The sequence below is a fragment of the Cibotium barometz genome, chromosome 51, assembly GCF_041138505.1.
Source record: "Cibotium barometz isolate CiBa-2024 chromosome 51, ASM4113850v1, whole genome shotgun sequence".
Classification (NCBI taxonomy): domain Eukaryota; kingdom Viridiplantae; phylum Streptophyta; class Polypodiopsida; order Cyatheales; family Cibotiaceae; genus Cibotium; species Cibotium barometz.
This window is the reverse complement of record NC_141096.1, coordinates 2998595-3020596: the sequence shown is the minus strand read 5'-3', so window position 1 is coordinate 3020596 and position 22002 is coordinate 2998595. Positions and strand designations below refer to the sequence as shown.

Below are 22002 nucleotides of genomic sequence, written 5' to 3'. Positions count from 1 at the left end.
CCTATGATAGACGTCAAGCATCTATCTCGCCATATATCATTTTCAGGGGCAGGACTTGAAAAGCATATGATTCACATATACTTCCAGGTTGTAAGTTGTGCTTACTTGGAAGACTATACCAAATGATCCAGTCCCAACCACACGTTCAGCCATGTAGCTGATGGTCTGCAAAAAATCAATGAATCATCAAGATGCACAACATAAGATCCTGAAAAGACACTTAAAGAATTTTGAATTGTCAAGAAATCATTAAAACAAAGAAGCTTCGAATTAGACTTCCGTAAGGATCGGGGCATATGGACCAAGCTTAGTACGTACAGCTCAGTATGCAATGTTGGTAGATTAGGGTTAGGTTTCCTGCAGAGCTAAGGTGGATGAACTCCATGGTATAGAGAGAGAGAAGCGAGCTGTAGAGAGAGAGAGAGAGAGAGAGAGAGAGAGAGAGAAAAGAAAGTTCACAAAAAAAAAAAAGAGAGAGAAAAGAAAGAAAGAAAGATATATTAACGTCTGCAAAAGGCCAAAATTGGCCTATGAGACAAACAAGTAGTACAATGATGTTCCTCCAGTCATCAAGAGGAAAATGTGGAGTGAGAATAAAATGTACAAGTATGACAACACGACCATAGGGGACTCAATGGTGGTGTACAAACGAGAGGGTATGGATGGAGTACTAGGGCTACTAATGCATCTCTATATGCTAAAGGGGTGATACAAGTATGATATGTTATCTACTCCTAACTCCATCCACTCCCATAGTCTGGGTACAATATGTCATACATCCGATCTGAGGATGCCGTAAATGTCTGGAACATGCGTCTTGGATCAAAGCGAAAATGTGCCAGCTGCTCCTCGACCTCCTGCTGGTGTCGAGACCGGATGGCCACGATCTCTCTGTGGTGTAGCCGTGGTGTCTGGTAGCCGGCTAGTCTGGGTCGTCGCCTAGCTCGAATCTCCTTCGCTCGCTAAGATGTCACTCCTAATGTGTGTGGCTCGGCTACTGGTGCCAATCTCTGGAAGAAGTCAGTCAACTGGGACTGTCTTCCTCCGCTATGATGTGCGGGTGTCTGAAGTAAGATCTCCCTGTGTCTTTGTAGTGCTAGTAGTAGTCTGCCTAGCTGTCTCTGGTCCGATCTCTCCCAGATCTGTCTAAGTGATGTGGTCCCTCTGAAAACCCCAGGATAGCATGCCCTGATATCCTGCAAAGCACCACACTGGCAAACAAAATGCTCCTCTGTCTCTACCCCCGTCTGGCATAATCTGCAAATGCGCTCTCCTCGAGGGATGCGTGCTGCTCTCCCAGTCTCGATCTCTAGTTGGTGTGATGAGACCCTTAGTCGCCCAATGGCTACTCTGGCTCCATGTGATAAGTGGACCTCCAAGTATCGTGGTCGCTGGATGAAGCCGTCTGTGGAGGTGCTCAAGAAGTGGTCTCTGTAGTAGAGCATCTTCGTCGGGAGTGGCTGACTGGGAGATAGTCAAGTCTCGTGTATGTGGCCCTGCCAAATGTCATGTCTCATGACTCTGTTCCTCTCTGTCTGAGAGAGGCGTCTGTGTGGTGCAGCTAGGTCATACTGTAAGGGTGGTAATCTGTCAATATCAATCCTGTGTGATGATATCCACTGTACCACCTGGGAGTACCATGACCAGGTATGTCCCTCCTCAGCAAGCTATCTGGATGCCTCAAAAGCAGCCCGAGATACCCGATTTAGTGGGAGCTCCCGCATCCTGTGTATAAAAGATATAGTCTGGACCATGGCCTCTACTAACATAGGTGGTACAGCAAACTCCGCTCGAAGGATATCATGTGGTACTGAAGGTTTGCTGCGGATCATTCGTGAGAGCATCAAAATCTGAGGGCGCTCTATCTGTGTCCATGAGGATGTAGCCAAACCTAGTGCCCATACTGTTGCTGCATACATCAATGCTGGAGTAACTAGTGTATCAAATAGCCACCCCTTAGTACGGGGCTCCTGGAAGTGTGCCTGGTGACACTGGCGTTCCAAAATTGCTAGTGCTGCGTACCCTCGTGTCACTCTGTCTCTGGCTGCCTGTGCCATAGAGAATCTCCCTGATGAGCTGGTAAATGTGACCCCAAGGTATACATATGAGCCCACCACCTCTACCTGTCCCCGGGCTAGTGTAAGGATAGTCTAGCATCTGACTGCTGCTGATGTATGAAAGACCATAACCTTGGTTTTCCCAAGGTTCGCTGTGAGTCCTCACTCCGCACAGAAAGTATCCAGGGCCTGTAGATGCCTTTGTAGCGCTGTCCGAGTATCCGACACAAGAATGATATCATCAGCATATAATAGGATGTGTACAGTCGTACCTGAGATGTCAATCCCAGAGCCTCCTCCGTGTATGATGTAGTCTGCTACCTCGTCGATGTATAAGCCAAAGAGTGTCGGGGAGAGAGGGCAGCCCTGCTTCACACCAATGGTGCTGGCAATCATATCTGATAGTCCCCCTGGGCATCTAACTCGTCCAAACACTTGCTCATATAATCTGTAAATCCCCCACATCATGTCGGGGGGTATGCCCAGTGTCTGTAAGCAGTGGAAGAGGCGCTCTCTCGAGATTGTGTCAAAGGCTTTGCGGAAGTCCACAAAACAGCAATAGAGTCTCTGTCTCCGTGCCCGAGTTTGGTCAATCAGGCATCTCAGGGTGAAAATGTGATCAATAGTAGAGAAGGCTCACCGAAAACCTGCCTAACCAGGGGCACGAAGCCCCTCCCTCTCAGCGTGTGTGCTCAATTCTGCCTCCAGTCTCTTTATGGTATCAGAGCTCCGGTTCGTGTGAGAGCTAAAGAGGAAAGAAAGAGACAAGTCTTTCTCAAACACATACACTCTGGCCTTCAACTGACAAACAACAGCTATAGTTGAGCAAGAAAGTCTAGAGCAGTAGGTAAAAAGTCTAGAGCAGTCACACAGCAACTACTATGCTTGGAATCAATCATACAGTCGGCCCCTTGAAAAGAGAGAGAAGGAAACACACACAAGAGCAATCGCTGGGGAAAAACGTTGTATAGCAAATTTCAGTGCGATCCTAGCAAGAGAGGGCCCTGTCGACCTTCTTTCTGGGTTCAGGGTGGTCGATTCTTGGAAAGTCCACGTAAATGGAAGTTTTTTTTTCCCTTGAAGATGCCTGGCAGCCTCTATTCGTTTCCTTCTCTACACGAGCCTTAATTGCCAAATAAGTTGTCCACGTGTGGTGCCCAATATTATTAATAATGCCCGCCTTCATTTAAATGAATTTGAACACAAAAGCTTATAACTTGATCACCGTAATAAATGTACCCTTTTTGGCCTCTTTTCACATACTTTAAACCCATTAAAATACCATAAATTCGTCAACAGACAAGGGCACTCCACTGGGGATAGGCAGCATGCAATGCCAGGCATCCCCGGCACTACCAATTCCTTCGCACATCCATGCAGACAGAACACAAGAACATGTCATTCTTTAGCAAAAATCCACTAATGCATTCACATGCATCCATGATTTATGCACATGCATGCGGAAAGGAAATCCCCCCTTCTCAATACTTGTACTATTTTTTGGGCACCCTAGAATTGGAGAGTCCTTTCACACAGGAACATGCCCAAATTGGTGAAAAATATCTACTTAGTGTATACTTATAAAAGGACGTCGTACCCTTAGATAACCTAAATGCTTGTTCTCCAAGTGGGTTAAGGGATTGAGTCTGACACCTAAGGCTAGGAGACTAACCTACGTAGCTCGTGCCTGACATGTCTTGGATTGGGGCTCACAATGGGGTCATGGTGTACGACAAATATTCCTAAAAAAGGTACTAAATTTCTGTATAAGTATAGCACAGTTGATGAGCCAATGTGTCACACTACACCTCAATGCATGGTGCATGTGGCATTCCCTCCTCCTTAGCGGTAGTTGCATGGCCTCCAAGTAGTCTGCCTCCAAGTACTCCTGGAAGAAATCCCTCGGTCCTTGAACTTTGTGTAGAACTATCTGATTCTTCGATCGAAACCATGCTTGCACTTATGGAGGAGCATTTGCTCGAGCTCGATGACTTTTGATTAGTCGACCACTTCACGCTACTGCTCGTTCGGAACCTCTTGTGGGGATGGTCCAACATACAACTTTAACCATGAGACATGGAAGACATCATGCATAGTCCAACTGTCTGGTGATTTCAACTTCATGGAGATATCACTAAGCTTCTTTACAAAAGAGAACGGGCCGAAACTTCAAAAAGAGAACTTGGGACAACGCTTGTCCACTTGTTTTGACCGTTGCTTCATGATGCAGAGAAATACCCAATCTCCCTCCTTGTAGTTGACATCTCGTCTAGACTTGTTGACTTGCTTGGTATATACTTCCTGTGCTTTCGTTAGGCACTCCTTCTCTAACTCAATGATCTATCTCTATGGTCTTGTTGGCCTCCAAGGATGGTGGCACCATCCTTGTAAGAAGTGACGAAAAATGGCAACCAAATGTTGCCTCATATGGAGTGCTGCCAATGCTAGATGAATGAGTATAGTTGAGGATCGCCTGCACCAACGCAGGATATTGTTCCCACTTTGACCGCTTGTCATGGCAATATGATTTGAGAACATCAAGGCCAGCTAATTGTAAATTTATGTTTGGCCATTTGTCTATGGATGAAAAGCACCTAGACAACTGCAATTTAGTTCCAAACTTATCAAACAATGTTCTCCAAAAATGAGAAGTAAACTTTGGATCTCTATCTAAAGTAATTGTCCTTGGCAAACCACAAACTAGGTACCAAAGGCAAATGAACAAGCAAGAAATATCTTTGGCTATGGCGGTTTGTTTAAACGGAATGAGCATGCAAAATTTGTTGAACCGGTCCACAATCGTCAAACACTCTGTATTCCTAGTTCCCATAGCGGCTAGCCGCTGGAAGAGGACCTATGAAATCCATACTAAGGTCCCGAAAAGTTCCCTCGAAAATCGGCAAAGATTGTAACAACCCAGCCTACTTCAAGTATGGAACCTTCACTTTTTGACAGATTGACATGCTTGGACATACTCGTAGACTTCCCTTCACGTTTTTGGCTAATAAAAGAACCGCTCTAACTTCTCCAAGGTGCTACTGATACTTCGATGACCCCCAACTAGAGAGGCATGGGCATCATGAAAAAGTGTCTATCTTTTAGTATGCATAGCCGGTTCTTGTAAAACAACTAGCCATCTTGGATGGTGTAATGACCTTGAGGGCCAAACTGTGTGAAGTCCGACTCTACTGAATCTGCAAATTGTGCTTTCATGCTATCCAAATCTTTTTATTGAATCTCTTGCACAGTTATAGACTCCTGTAACATCTGAATGGTTTACTTACAACTAAGAGCGTCAACAAAAGGGTTATCATTGCTAGGGACATATTCTATCATACCTCCAAATTGTTGGAAGATCTCACTCCATCTATCTTGCCTGCCACTCCATTGAGCACTAGGCATGGTTTGCAACCATTTAAGTACCTGATGATCAATCTTTACTATGAATTCCCTCTCGTAAAGGAAAGGTTTCCAATAATAAGCCATTGGTCTATCTTCTTGATGTAAAACAGCGCCAATGGCATGGTTGCTAGCATCGGTGACCACGAATGGGTCATCGCATGATGCCAACTTGAGAAATGGTACTTCTGAGGCCACTTTCTGTAATGCATGGAAGGCCTCAAGTGCTTTGCTTGTAACGGACACTTTCTGGCAACGCGTCTTCATGCCCTTGAGCAAATCTATAAGAGGTGCTACAAGGTCGGAAAATTTGTCCATGTGGGTGTTGTAGGCCTAGCAAAGACCCACAAATAATCTCATTTCCTTGGCAGTCTTGGGTACATCCCAATCCAATATAGCTTGTACCTTGTCAAGGTCTGATAATGTACCCAAATAATGGACCTCTAAGAGGGCAAATGTGCTCTTCTTTTCGTTAATGAAGAGAAGAGCTTATTGTCGTGTAAAACTTGCAAGACCTTCTCCACATCCCGCTCATGCTGCTTTGCTATAGCAGAAAAGATGAGTACATCATCCAAGAAGATGAATACACACTTCCCAATTAGCTCAATAAATACCCGAGACATCATTTTGTTGAATGTCACTGGCAACATGGGCTGCAATTTTCTGTTGGTGCAGGTATTCTGCGTATCTCTCATGCCACTCATGCATTCGCGTGTGCTCGTGAGGGAGAAGCTATGGCTGAAAATGTATCAATGCATGTTGAGGGGCCAGCCATGCCTCATGCTTACAGGGCACATGTATCTATGCCTTATGCATCACCTTTTGGTCCAAAAATGATGCCAGTCACACAGGGGCTGTCCCAATGGACAAACATGTTGAGATGCAGGCACATGCATCAAAGTCTCGTGACTTCAAAGCTGGAGACAAATCTGTGAAGTTTGACACATATCATGGGGAATATGATGCATCAAAGGCACTTGCTGTTATTGCCCAGTTTGATATTGCTTTCAGTGATGAGGATTTCACTCAGAAATCCATGATCCGGCATGTAAGCATGTTCATGAAAGGCACTGCTGCCCATTGGTGGCTCACGAAGAAGCTCTCACCGAATCTTGTTAGATCATGGGAAGAGTTCAAGGAGAGGTTCTATGCTAAATTCTTGCCTCTTAATGCATTGAATGAGATAACAATGAAGTGAGATTGGGTGAAGCAAAATGAGGGGGAATCGGTAAATGCATATGTACAAAAGTTTTGGAAAGTGCTTTTGGAGATGTCTCCATTTATGCATGTCACCGAGGCGGAAAGGAAGAGAAGGTTTCAATCGGGATTGCAACCCGTGTACAAAGCGGGACTACAAATGTATCCTGGTCATACCTTACACCAACTAATCCCAGCCAACACCGCCACCGAGCAATTGGAACTCAAATTGAGTCGATCCAATAAGGCTAAACCCTCGTTTCAAGGCCAAGAGAGGGCTATCCAAAACCTGCAAAATAATGGACAACCACCTAAAAAGGACCAAAAACAAGATAAAAATGGTCCAAAGGCTGAAAATAACACTACCAAGAAGCGTCCCTTCAAACTGAGAGACTATGGTCTCACTCCGGAGCAGAAAAAGCAATATATGAGTGAGGAGAAATACTTTACTTGTGGTAGCACCGAGCATATTGCAAAGGCATGCCCAACCAAGAAGAAGCGTGATAATGCAAATGTATCAAAGCCTAATGTGCATATGGTTCCGGATGTGCACGGTAACACTTCACATGATTGCAAAGACAAGGTTGTATATAAAGCTTGGGGACAGCTCAAAGATAAGCCCGCTTTGTTCATGTTTGATGATTGTGCATCTGAAAATTTCATATCCACACAGATGGCAGCTGCGCTTTGGGTATTGAAGTGGAGGACATGGGTCCTCAAATTGAAGCAAGGGCTGCCTTTGTTGGTAGAGAAGTGCTGGTCATGCCTATTTTTGGCAAGTTGCGCATACACATTCAAGGCTATGTGGATCATGAGGATTTTCTTGTGGCACCTTTGAATGGTTGTGATGTATTGCTAGGAAAGCCTTGGCATACACGTATTGATCCGTGCAAGGCTTACAAGACCAACAAGATCACCTTCATGCATAAAAGCCGAGAGCATGTAATTGATGCTGGTGAAGAGGGTGATACCATTCTCCTTGTATCTCATGTACAAATCAAGAAAGTAATGAAAAAGAGTATTTTTGCGTACTTGATTTTTGTACGAGATCATGTTGAGGAAAATAATGTACATGTAAACACTCTTAGTAATGATAGGCTGAAATTTTTGCAAGAGCACAATGATTATTTTGCTGATGAGTTACCAAATGAGTTGCTACCTATACGACCGGAAGATCATCACATTGATCTTGTGCCGGGTAGCTCACCACCTAATAGGCCAGCCTATCGTGTAAGTGCATCCCAAAAAGAGGAGATCATGAAGCAAGTGAATGAGCTTCTTGAGAAGGGTTTGGTTCAGCCAAGCTCTTCCCCATATTGTTCACCCGTCCTCTTGGTTCAAAAGAAGGATGGATCCTTTCGTATGTGTGGATTATAGAGCTTTGAATAAGCTTACTATCAAGAATCGGTTTCCGATTCCAGATGACATCCTTGACAAGTTGGATGGATCGGCATGCTTTAGCCGAATTGATCTCAAGAGTGGATATCATCAAGTGCGTGTAGTGCCTGAGGATGTACACAAAACTGCTTTCAGGACAGCATTTGGGCTTTATGAGTATCTTATTATGCCTTTTGGTCTTACAAATGCCCCGGCTACATTCAATAGAATGATGGATCGCATATCCCGTGGCTACAGGAAATTTACCGGTGTCTTCTTTGATGACATCCTAGTCTTCTCGAAGATCGAAGAAGAGCATAAAGCTCATTTGGCCATTGTTTTTGAAGAACTCCGTAAGCATAAACTCTTCATAAATGCAAAGAAGAGTGAGTTTTTCTTGTCAGAGATACATTATCTTGGGCATATTGTGTCCAAAGATGAAGTGTGGATAGATCCTGCAAAGATTGATGCAATTCGGAATTGGTCCGAATTGAGTTCGGTGCATGAGATCCGTAGCTTTCTTGGATTATGCTCTTACTACCGCAGGTTCATTCGGCACTTTGCATGGATTGCTTCTCCTTTGCATGATTTGACAAAGAAGAAGGCCGTGTTTAAATGGACTAATGTAGAGAGGGATGAATTCCTCAAATTGAAAGATGCAACTACTCATGGTCCAGTGTTGATCATTCCGGATTCCCAAAAGCTCTTTAGTGTGGAATGTGATGCATCTGAAAATTGCATAGGAGCTATCCTTAATCAAGAGGGACATGCCGTGGCTTATGAGAGCCGTAGACTGCATGATGGAGAGCTATCTCTTGGCATTTATGAGAAAGAGCTCTTGGCTGTAATTCATGCACTTACTATATGGAAACATTACCTTCTTGGGGCTGATTTCACCGTGAAGACAGATCACCACAGTTTGAGGTATTTTCTTACCCAAACTAAGTTGTCAAAGAAGCATATCAGGATGGCCAACTTCCTCTCTATGTTTCATTTTCAAATCTTGCACACCCCAGGAAAGAAGAATGTAGTGGCAGATGCATTGTCACGAAAGCCAATGTAGCAGCTATCTCCGTTGCCTCTCATGGGGACTTGTCTACCATGCGTGATTTGTATCATACGGATGCTGATTTTGCCACTATTTGGGCTGATTTGATGGCTAGTCATGCACATGCCTCATATGTGATCAAAGAGGGTTATCTCATGAAAGATAATTGCCTATGTGTGGTGTCTAACATAAGGCAAAAGGTTTTGGATGAGTCCATGCTCCTCCATATGCCAGTCATAGAGGCATAATGCCTACTACGCACATGATTGAGCGGTATTTCTTTTGGCCAGGTATGCGGAAGGACATAGAGGCACATGTACGTGCATGTATCACCTGTCAAAAGGTGAAATTTGATAGGCAAAAGGCACCAGGTTTGCTTCAGCCATTGCCTATTCCCACGCAGCCATGGGAAAGTATTACGATGGATTTCATTATGGACTTGCCACGGACCCAACAGGGTAATGATGCAATTTGGACAATTGTGGACAGGTTTAGCAAGCAAGCCATTTCTTGCCGGTCAAAAAGACCATCAAAGCTAAGCATATGGTTAAAATATATCTTGCACAAGTGTTCAAGCATCATGGAATGCCGAAGTCCATTGTGGGGGATAGAGATCCCAGGACTACAAGTCTCTTTTGGCGGGCCTTATTTGATAATATGGGCACCAAATTGGACTTCTCATCAGCTTATCACCCTCAAACGGATGGGCAAAGTGAGGGTGCAAATTCAACCGTGTTGGATCTCTTGAAATGTTATGTGGCGGATCAGAAGTCTTCTTTGGGAGAAGTACTTACCGCTTGTGGAATTTGCATACAACAACACGGTGCATGTATCTACAAGAAAGGCCCTGTTTAACATTGTTTATGGTAAGGTGGTTTTGCCACCCATCCTTCGCACAAAGGATGAGATATTTGCAGCCGATGAGTATGTAAGAGACTTGGATATTGCTTTTGCTCAGGTGCGGACAGCCATTGCAAGGTCACAAGACAAGCATAAAAAGGTTGCCGACAAGCATAGAAGGCAATTGGATGTTAAAGAGAATGATTGGGTATTGCTGAAATTTGAGAAAGCAAGACTTGCAAAGAGGCCTGGCAAAGAGGGTGCATATCCTAAGCTTGCAACCAGGTACTATGGGCCTTTTCCAGTGATCGAGAAGATCAATGAAGTGGCTGAAACAGTCTGCTGACATGGTTATGTGGCATGTGACAGGTGGTAAGTATTGGTCATAAACCTAGCCTTAGGATAAGTGAGTGTTTACACACTTCATTAAGTTTTGGGCGACCAAAACTCACTTATAGATTATGACCAGCCCGGTGTTTACACACACTGATGTCCCGAGGCGGACATAACCCAATGTCCACCGCCCAGACCTTATCCCCTTTGTACAAAGGGAGTAACCAGCCATGTGTCCACTCTAGCTTGCTCCACAAAGCACCTGCCTGCGACCTACACTAGACAACTCACCACCTCACTCCTCTCTCTAGAGATTGCCGCCTCCTTCACGAGGGCTGTTGGGCTGCATTTTCTGCACATTCTCCTTCCCAACTCCATTTCCAAGCTTGCTAAGGTGATTTTCAAGCTTCCAAGAGTGTATCCGGATGCTAATCACTCTCTTGCACACTCCCAATGACTGAAATTCAACAAAACAGCTCTCTTTATTGCTATAATTTCTGGTCTTTTTGCTGAAAACCCTAATTTCAGCCCTCTTTTCTCCAGCCCTCTTTTCTCAAGTTGAACCATAGGGGAAGCTTTCCCAAGGTTCCCTTCATCCTCTTGAAGACTTTTGTCGCGAAGAATTGTGACAAATCGAAGATCTCTTCACTCCAAGGACTTCCATCGCGAAGACTTTCGCTGTCATCGACTCTACATGCAATCACAAGATCACATACCCTGTGTAGTGTTCTCTTGTCCTACGTGCCCTCTTGCAGATTGTTGCTACCATGTGTTGGTGGAACAATAGAGAGCAAATGGTAGGGAACATGGGCACTTGAGAGGGTAGTGTGGATTGCAAGTCTACATCGACAACCACTTGTTTGCAATACTGTATTCATATGCATTGGTAGGAAATCTGGTCAGAAATGCCCATGACACTATGTGCTTGATTCTCCCAAGATCAATATACTTTATTTGAGGGAAGGGTCGGCCGTTCCGGCTCATTGTGTGTCTCTTGTCAATTCAGCAATTTACTTCTTGTATTTGAGCAAGTATCCATCAAATCTTAGTGTATTTAAGTGTATTGATTAGCATTGTGTTCAACCAAGTTACAGATTGCTTGTGGAGCTTTCTTGGTACCTGTTTTTGCAATCTTTCATCTTTGATCGAGGACAACGTCTCTGGCTTCTTGGAGTTCACTCAGCATCCGGTGCTAAGAGGGGGTGTTAGACATCATCTCCTTGTTGCTAGCTTCATGTTTGGTGTCCTATTTTACCCTCTAGGGCTGACCATGTTAGCTAGAGGGGCTGGTCACCCCTCACATATTTTTTCCCTATTTTATCCTTATTTTTATGGTGTCTTGGATATTTATTCTAGTTTTGGAAATTTATCCTAGTCATGTGGATGCTAGTCGACTGCCTACTTTTGGGCATATATATAGCTGGCTTGCCTCCCTCATTCTTCACTACTTGCTTAGCAGTGTTTGTTGCAGTCCCTCACATACGAGGTTTTCTCCCATCTTGCTCAGGACATGTATTCCTTTTGGTGATGATATTGAGAACAGGTTCTCACCTGTGTTTCCTCTCCATCTCTCTCTCACTCTCTCCTGTGTTTCCACTTTCCCTTCCTCCGCTGCACATTCTATCACGGTCATCCAAAGTCACTTTGTTCGTGAGAAGTTTTTTGCTGATGACATCTTGCTAGAGTTTTGTTCGATAGAGGACAACGCTGCAGACCTCTTCACGAAGTCTCTACCTCAGGCTATGCTCCGGCAGCACTTCGGCTGATTGGGGTCGGTTCCACATCCATGAGCTCAGAGGGGGTGTTAACAGTCATCTCTTGTCTATACATTATCTCACAAAGGGCCTTTGTTGTGGGTGTGCCCGCCTTGTACCTTTTCTCATTTTTTCCCATCTCCCCGTATTTTTTTCCTATTTCTAGTCGTGGGGGGGTTGTCAGTTCTGGCCTCCTGATTATGTCCTGGCCGACCTACATATTCTGGCCGACTGTGTTTTTTATGGCCGATTGGTGGTTTTTTGCTGGTCATGGACATCTCGCTGTTGTCGGCCTGTGTTGGGCTGGCCGACCAACAGTCCTAGACCATATATATAGAGGGGCTGCCCCCCACACCTCATGTATTGGGTATTGTACCGGATCTTGTATATAGTGCAGAGTTCATTCAGCTTCACTCTCTCTCTTCTGCGTTTGCTTTTCTCGACACAGCTCTACGTTTTTCAAGCTGGTGGTTCTCTTGCATTTTCTCATCCTCTTCATGGTGTCTTGCTACGTTATGCTCTCAACAGTTTGTCTCATATCCGCTGCGTATTCCGACATAAGCATGTACATGTGCATGCACATGACATCCCCCTCTGCTAAACTTGATGACGGGATTCCAACTTCTATTCTTGGATGACTACCATCATCCCTTAGTCTCTTCCTGGAGTCCCAAACCTGTCATCCTTCCCTTCCTAGCAACCTTTTCACTGAAAACCTTGCCCAGTCCCCAAATCCACTCCAAATCTGATGAAGATCTATGCATTTATTCCATCCTATCCCCTTTCCCTTCATGCCCTGTCCCTGAACACTTTCTCTGGTCTTCTTTGCCTGAGTATTGATTTTGGCACTCTCACTCCACCCCTTGGAGGATCATCCTCAAAACCGTTGCCTGAAACACAGTCACAGGGAATGGGCATTTTTAGACTCGAGAATGTTGGGGATGGTAGCATCTTCCCGTTCCCATTCCCGTCTCATGTCACTCTATAGTCACAGGGAATGGCCATTCTCAATCTTTTCCGTCCCCGTTCCCATTTTGCGTCCCATGTGACTATGGCCTAAAAGCCTTTCCTGAAGTGCCCCAAGTGGCACCCGACTCACAAGACTGCCATTCCCCTTGGGCCTTGTGGAACACCACCAACCCACCTCTTGGGAACTTCTTCCATGTCTTGTGTTCATTTCCTTGGATTGTGCACCGTCATCTAGGATTGAATCAATGTTTAGCCATACTAAGCCTGATGCTCTAATACCAATGTTGCCTGGTCACCACACCACCAAAAGATCAAGACACGTGTAATGGTTTCATCCATGCGCAATGCATAAAGGGTGGATGGGACATGGGTGGCAACAATATCATGGGCACTAGTAATATCTCACAACCAGCCTAAAGCTCTAATACCAATGTAACATGCATTGCAGAAGCATGTTCATGATTAACACTAAGCAAAGAAGATTAACACTAATCCTATGTTTAGCAAAGACACAGAAGAGAAGGAGAGATAGACCAATGTAACATGCATTGCAGAAGCATGTTCATGATTAACACTAAGCAAAGAAGATTAACGCTAATCCTATGTTTAGCAAAGACAGAAGAGAAGGAGAGATAGACCTAATCTACTGTATATTGCCAAAACATGCTATATATACAATGATCTTGCTGATTCATAGCTTCATGATGCACACCAAAGATCGCTGCAACCCTCTACTTGCAATCAGACAAGAGAAGCTCCTGTGATGATCCAACACTATGTCCTTGCTGCCTTGCAGACTCTGACAAAATGGATCCTCTTGATCTTGGAATGATGATTCTAATGAATGTCTAATGGTCCTATTTATAGAGTAGAAATTCGTAATCAAGTCGGTTATGCCTATTTTTCCCACAAAACATTGTCCAAAAAGTCATATTTTGTGTCCAAACTATATATATATACCTAGATGAATCCATGAACATGCCCAAATTCACCTTTTAGGAACGTGCATGTTATATACTCATGGTAGTCAACCCACAAGAATATATAACTATCAACTCCATTATGCATAGTATGGACTAGATACTACGACATCCCCACTAACGTCATCAGTGCCCAATAGTGGGTGTAGAACTCTGTATCAAGATATGCTCTCACACGCACTCCACACACACACACACACACACACACACATATAAGAGCATATATTCACACTATGCCCAAAAGGTGTCCCAACCATTGGGCTATGCCTTGGGCACTTCCGGGAGCCTGTAGGGCTACAAAAGCCGCTCTATATCTGCCGCTAAATCGGCCACATATTTGCTAATGAGAATATACATGTCTGTGTGCATCGGGATTAATGGAAGTACATGGCAATATAAGAATAGGCTTTTTGCCATACAATTCATTCATCATTTTTGCTCGAGTGTTGGATCATTGCTAGCTGCTTCAAGTCTCTCCTTTGCTTCTACTTGCTGCCTTCAACTATTCTCTCATGGTATCAAGGCATTGAGGTTCTCAAGCTTTTGCTTCTACATGCTACACAAAGACTATCAGCCAATGTTTTTTTTTCCAACCCACTCTCCTTGCAGTTTAACGCAAATCGCAATTATGTCACTACCCCATACTAGCAACACCGTACAATTGCTCCATCAGCCTCTCCCTCCCTTACTTCATCGCGTATCGGGTCGACTCCCATCTTCACCCGTGTGCCTTCATCTCTGGAGTACAGTTCTACATCTTTCTTTCAGCTCACCTAGCATCTAGGGAGGAGTGGGCACCCCCCAGGTACCTACTTGCAATCTTTCCGTTGTAAATTCAAGAGGAGGATTCCATGGCTTCTACACCGACTGTCATCTCTTCATCTATTCCCAACTTCCCAAGGAATCCATCCTAGATGGGACCAACTACCTTGATTGGTCTTTGCAAAGGAAGACTTTACTCCAGTATCATCGGCTATGGGGTATTGTTACCGGGGCCGACACCTAGCCAACTGCAACTTCTCCTCAGGCTGAGATTGATGCCTGGCTTGATAAGGATGCTCGGGCACATGCGTTTATCATCTTCACTATGAAACCCTTTGTTGCTCGTCAATTTGATGACAATGGTGAGGAGACCGCATAAGAACTATGGGATACCATTCAGAGGAGGTATCATAGAGAGAACTCTACTCAAAAGATTGCCTTGGAGAATCAACTTGCCAACATGAAGATTTCCGATACTGCCAACATCATGGATTCCATCACATAGTTTGTAACCATCCAAAAGCAGCTGGTCTCTTTGGGGAGCAAGGCTACTGATGATGACTTTGTTCATCGGCTCCTCGCCAAATTGCCCGCTGGTCTCTTTGGGGAGCAAGGCTACTAATGATGACTTTGTTCATCGGCTCCTCGCCAAATTGCCCGAAAATTTGTCATCTTTTTGTGATACTATTTCACTTCTTCCCTCTACTCCCGATCTGCATACTGTTGTTGGCATGCTTTAGGATAGACCTACGAGGAAGAAAACAAGCCAGGGTGCTTCCGAGACCCTTCTTCAGATCAAGGGCAAAGGCAAAGGCAAATAGTAGTCTAAGGGTTCAACCAGCAACAAAATTGACTCTAAACCTCCTAGCAATCCTGCTCATAAGGATCTTACTTGTCATTATTGTAGTAACAAAGGTTACATTCAGCCTGATTGTCACACGAAGAAGAGAGAAGGTGGTTCTACAAAGAATCCCACCAATCAAACCTCTCCGCCTACCAAACAATCCCAAAGTTCCTCTTCCACTAGCATTGAGGAGCTTCCCGCCGACTCACTTGTTCCTACCACCTCACGTCTTACGGATTCGGTGGTTGTGAAACCGGCCTCTGGTAGAAACCAAAGTGCGGTAGACTAGCAGTCACCCTTCCAATTGTAGTCCAAATAAAATAACAAATCAACAGGAGCTAGAATGCCCCAGAACTGAAAGGAAATCGACACCTGTTGGCCCCAAAGCTTCGCGCCCCTTTCGGTATTTCTTTATTCAAATTCAATGAAATGTATAACTGAGTACAACAAAGCCAGTCCAAGAAAGTAAACCTGCATGTCCAATCTGGCAGCCCTCAAGACCTCTTAGCACAGAGGATTCGCACACAGATCTGTGTCCCACAAAAGCAACACATTGTGCTTCCCTCTAATCAACCAAGACAATTCAACAGGGCAGCCTTGAGCACACATCTGGCTGTTCCATGAACATGGTTTCGACTCAGTTCAAATACACATCCACTGTCCAATCTCTATTTCCACCCTTCAAACTGCCATACCCCTCCTCTCACAAGGGGCCAGATGACACAACTCTGCAGAGCAGACATAAGCCAGTGGAAAGAAAGAAAGATTGATATGTTCAGAGCTTACCAATTTTAATGCGTGGTTCTGCACCAGAGGGACTGACCGTACCAGTCTGTACTTGCAACAGACTGTCTGTACTTTTCTCCCTGCACAGCCGCCTGACTGATGCACCAACTATACTCTGATAAAATGCCACCTGCAGCTGAAGATGCGCTGCCTACAACTGTTCAAGACTGAACAAGATTGTACCTGCGTGAACCTGTCCGTACAGGTCCTCAGTACCCGACTGTACCTGTTCGTACAGGACTGTACTTGCAGTCGCCTGAACCTGCAGCCGCCTGCTGTCCATACCCTGGTCGCCAGCGCCACCTGAACCAATCGGTGTGCAGCAACTTGTACCTGCTGTCGTACAGCAGCCGCCGCCTGCACTAGCTGTACGGAACAGCAGCCACCTGCTCTGTCCGTACTGTTTCCGCCGCCTGTACTTGTTGGACAGGGTTGTCCTTGTCAGCCTGCTCTGTACGACCTGCAACCACCAGCTCTGTACGGCCTGCAGCCACGTGGTCTGTACGGCCTGTTCTATACGGCCTGTTCTGTACGCAGCAAAACCAGCAAAAATACACCCTCCCCAGCTAGCTTCCACGACTCCTCCAAAAGCGAGAGAGAGAGAGAGAGAGAGAGAGAGAGAGAGAGAGAGAAGAGAGGCGTATAATTCCCAAAGTGGAGTTGCCCCTTTTCCCAAAAATATCCTAGTGGCCCCTTTCTAAAGTTTATCAAACTTACTAAGGGTCACTTATGCCTAGGGACCACCCAAGGTTAAAAACATTAAAAATATTAATGTCCTTGGTCCCCCTTCACACTTGAGCATAATACCATTTGTCCGGGCACCCAAATATGAATCATTAAATATTTATCTTGCTCACCAACCACCATGCCCACACTTGTGCTGTTCCACTTTCACAAGGTCATGACATACCCCCCTCTTGAAAAGTGGCAAGCGTCCTCGATTGCAATCTGGTGATATAGCAAAATATCCAAAGTGAAATATACACTATGGCAAGATCAGCGTCCCAATCTCTCTAAGTCATGCATATGTAACAACATTTACTGCAAACCAATGGTGCAGTAGTAGTCCAAGTTGTATACCACTGTGAACCATACCCAACCACAATATCCAATGTGACTAGTACACATATATCATAGAAGTCCCATAACCAGATGTACTGTCAGCCATCAGTACCTTCGGCTTGAGAGCATGAGAACTTGAGAGATGTGTGGCAAGAAGCCCGCTTAAGGGGAATATATAGGCTTCCCCAAAAGCTAACTTTAGCTTTTGCTTTTGTGTGTGTTTTTTTTTTGGCAATATATATATATATATTCTATTTTCTTTTTTAAAAAAAGAAAAAACACTTATAAAGCAATACTTGGGTTTTTAAACCCTTTACTAAGGTTTAGCAAAAAACCAAAAAAAAAACAAAAAAAAAAACAAGGTGTGGGTTTTTTTTTGTTTTATTAAAAAAAACAAAAGCAAGAAAAAACACCCGACTATGCTTTTCACTTTTCGCTATTTTATGCGCCCCTGTTCTTCGCCTGCCTACGTGCGCCGCCTGCACATGTACCTGGCCGCCTGCAATCGTACCTTGTCGCCCGCTGAAGTGCGCATGTGACTCGCTGTCACCTGTACTTGCGCACCTGCGCTTGTGTACACCCGACGCACCTACGCTGGCCTGCACGTACTGGCCTGAGTGCAAGAGTCGCCTGCAGGGATGCTTCACATGTCTGCGCACAATGGGTACCCGCCTGCCTACGTATGCTCGTCTGCGTGCACAAACACGCCTACGCATACACCTGGCCATCTGTTTTACTCGCCTGGCTGCATGTACAGGCTGGCTTTTTTGCACATAAGGCTGCGCTACCACCATCCAGGCGTTACTCTCTCTCTCTCTCTCTCTCTCTCTCTTATAAACAGCCAACTGGCTTTTCTTTTTTCTCTCTCTTCAAACTGTTCATACAGTTCAAGAACATACAGCCCCTCTTCTTGCTAAGCAAACCAACCCTTACAAGACCACACCTTCATCACGGGTTCCCACGACGAAAAAATAACATGCTGAAATTGAAAAAACAGCAGTATGCACAGAAAAACAGCAAGCTTCTCGAACTCATACCTTTTCTTCGACCTCTTTTCTCTACCAGACGTCTTCAAGAAAGAATTTCTCAAGAAAGAGGATGACTATGATGTTGTTGCCCGGTTTACTACTTTGACCATGACCTCGCAGAACCTCACTTATGAGGTCTACCTCCAGAAATTTAGGGACTTGCAGATAAAAGCTATGAAGATGGATCCCATAACTCTTTTGGGTTTCTTCGTAGCCGGTTTACCCGACTCATACCGTTTACACGTTAAGAACAACAAATGCAAAACTTTGAACGCGGCCATTCATTCCGCTCGTATCTATGATGATACAATGGTCTCTTCCAAGTCTAAACCCGTTACCGAGCAGGAAACAAGCACAAAAGGAAGTTCTCCGCACCAATGGCTAGCACGACTGAAGGAAAGTCTTCGGACCAACCTTCGAAGAATTCAACTTCGACACCAGCGAAGAAGAAACGTCTCCTTAAGGCTTTGAAGCTCAAGGAGGAGGGATGTTGCTTCATTTGCGAAGAAAAAGGACATATGCACAACGAGTGCCCGAAGTTAAAGGGTGCAAAGACCAACGCATGACCCAAGCCAAAGACAGCTAACCAGTTGTCCTTGACAGGTACGTCAGTTACTTTACTTTCTCGCCCTAGTACATGTTCTGATTGTCTGTTCAACTCTAAAGTTTTTGGCTTGCATGATCTTCTCCGAGTTTATGGAGAAGTGAATGGCCATAGAATCCACATTCTGCTAGACCTTGGCAGCTCACACAACTTTGTTAATTACAAACTTGTGCAGAAATTGGTTCTTGACACAACACCCAGCGATCATACCTATGAGGTACGCCTACCTGCGGGTCGGCAAGTATGGGATCGAAAGATGGAGACGCTACCGATCCGGATTCAGGACTACAAAGATACTCTGGAATGCTATATTATGAACCTAGAACATGTAGACTTGTTATTAGGGATTGAGTGGTTTAAGACTCTTCAAGTCCAGATAGATTGGTCTAGTCATATTTTTTCTTTTGAACATAGGAACACCCAGTATAGTATCTTAGGTGATTGTATGCATCTCTCTCAGGGACCTCTTGTAAATACAGTTGATTTTGGTAATATAATGGATTCTTCTTTGTATACTGCTTTCCATTGTGTATTGATTCCACTTTCTTCATTTCTCATACCTTCTATGGATGTCAATGAATTAAGTGTATTTGAAAGCAAAGAATTACAGAAGATACTTGATTCGTTTCAAGATGTATTTCCTAAGAAATTGGCATCGGGCTTACCACCTTAAAGGGTAGTAGATCATCGTATCGACCTGATCCTTGGTGCTCACCCTGTTAGTATTCCACCTTACAGGATGAGCCAAGCTGAGGAAGATGAGTTGGCTCAACAACTCGAAGATTATTTGAAGATGGGCCCGATCCGTCCAAGTAAATCACCTTGGGGTGCACCTGTGTTCCTTAGGAGAAAGAAGGACAACACCTGGAGAATGTGTATAGATTACAAGAGATTGAATAAAAGAACCGTTATCCTCTCCCTAGATCAGATGACCAAATTGACTGGTTAGTCGGAGCGAAATATTTCACGAAGATAGATTTACGTACTGGCTATCACGAGATACGTATTCATGAAAGGCATGTCGAAAGAACCGCCTTTCGGACTAGGTATGGCCATTACGAGTTTCTCGTATTACCTTTTGAGTTAACCAATGCTTTAGCCACTTTTCAGCAAATGATGAACGATCTTTTTCGTGAACATTTGGAAAAATTTGTGGTTATGTTCATGGATGATATTTTGATATATAGTCGTACTCTTGAGGATCACGCTAGACACCTCACGATTGTCTTAACTATTTTAAGACAGAATCGACTATATGCTAAAATCAGTAAATGTGAGTTATCGACTATATGCTAAATTCAGTAAATGTGAGTTTTTCATGACAGACATCATTTAATTGGGACACAAGATCACTAGAGATGGATTGAGCATTGACTATGACCGAGTTCAGAAGGTTCTGGACTGGCCTATACCGCGAACAGTGAAACAACTTCGTTTTTTTCTTGGTTTTGTTGTTTTTCTTCGGAAATCTGTGCGGAAGTACTCTCAGCACACACTACTGATGACCGACTTATTGAAAGGTCGTGGACGTAAGTCAAATCAGCCTATCACTTGGAATAACGATCTGGATATGGTCTTCAGACTTTTGAAAGATAAAGTCAAGGAAGCACCTATCTTAGCATTACCCGATCCTAGTCGGCCTTATGTTCTTGAAACTAATGCTAGTGACTATGCCATCGGGGCTGCTCTATTTCAAGATGGTAGACCTGTTTTTTTTTAAAGTAAAAAGCTAGACGACACTCAATCTGCCAACCCTTGAGAAGGAGCTTTATGCTGTGATTCACGCTCTCAAGGTTTGGAGACATTATTTATATGGCTCTAAGTTTGTGGTATTGACTAATCATCAGTCAATCAAGTATGTGTGTGATGCGGATGATTTGAGAGAAAGAAAAGCTCGATGGGTTGAATTAATACAAGATTTTGATTTTGAGATTCGTTATAGAAAAGGGTCCATGAATAGTGTTGCAGATGCGCTTAGTCGAATTAGAGAGGTGAATACTTTATCGTTCACCGAGATTTCTACTGACTTATTTTAGTCATTGAGAGGGCTTTGCAGGACTGATAGTTATTTTGGTCCATTTTGGCAGAAGATCTAGGACAGGAGCTCATTGATTGACCAAGACTCGATGACTGAGCAGCCTACCATTCAGGCTACAGGAGGCTAGTGGATGATTCGGAATGGTTTACTATTCCGTAATGACAAAATTTGTGTACCACAGATCTCGGACATTAGGTCCAAGATTCTTAAGGAGTGTCACGACGTTCCTTCTGCTGGACACCCTAGGATACACAAGACATTATCGTTAGTGAAACACACTTTTTATTGGCCAAAGATGAAAGGGTATGTAGAAGATTATGTTCTTAAGTGTCAAGTTTGTCAAGTAAATAAAGCTGAACGCTTTAGACAGGCTGGGTTGTTGCATCCTTTGCAAATCCCAGGTAATTAATGGGAAAGTATTTCCATGGATTTTATTACCGGATTACCAAGAACACATTAAGGCTACGATTCTATTTGGGTTGTGGTAGATCGCTTGACAAATATGGCTAGATTTTTACCGTCTTGGAAGGTCATTATAGCTACGCAATTAGCAAGGCAGTTTATCAAGCAATTGTTTAGACTGTACGGGTTACCGCAGGACATAGTCAGTGATAGGGACTCTAAGTTCACGAGTGATTTTTGGAAACTTGTTTTTGAGAAGTTGTTTCGATTTTTGGAAACTTGTTTTTGAGAAGTTGGAAACAACTTTGAATTTGAGTTCCTCGGATCATCCTCAATCTAATGGCCAGACTGAAAGAGTGAATCAGATTTTGGAGGATATGCTTCGAGCATATGTATCCAAAAGACAGAGTTCATGGGAGGATTATCTTCCTATGTTAGAATTTGCATATAACAGTACTAAGCATACGAGTACAGGTTTTAGTCCTTTCATGCTTATGTATGGTTTTTAACCTAGATCACCTG

General features: G+C 44.1%; 1 protein-coding gene and 1 pseudogene across 2 annotated transcripts in view; both read right to left on the bottom strand.

Moving 5' to 3' along the window:
• The window catches only part of LOC147609218 (shaggy-related protein kinase epsilon-like), a 65908-nt gene that overhangs the window by 12975 nt on the left and 30931 nt on the right, over positions 1–22002 (bottom strand). For both annotated transcript variants that reach the window (XM_086787932.1, XM_086787933.1), the window contains exon 5: positions 106–165. In XM_086787932.1, the coding sequence (XP_086644058.1) occupies positions 106–165 (60 nt within the window). The remainder of the gene's footprint in view (positions 1–105; positions 166–22002) is intronic.
• On the bottom strand, positions 963–2848 carry LOC147609219 (uncharacterized; annotated as a pseudogene).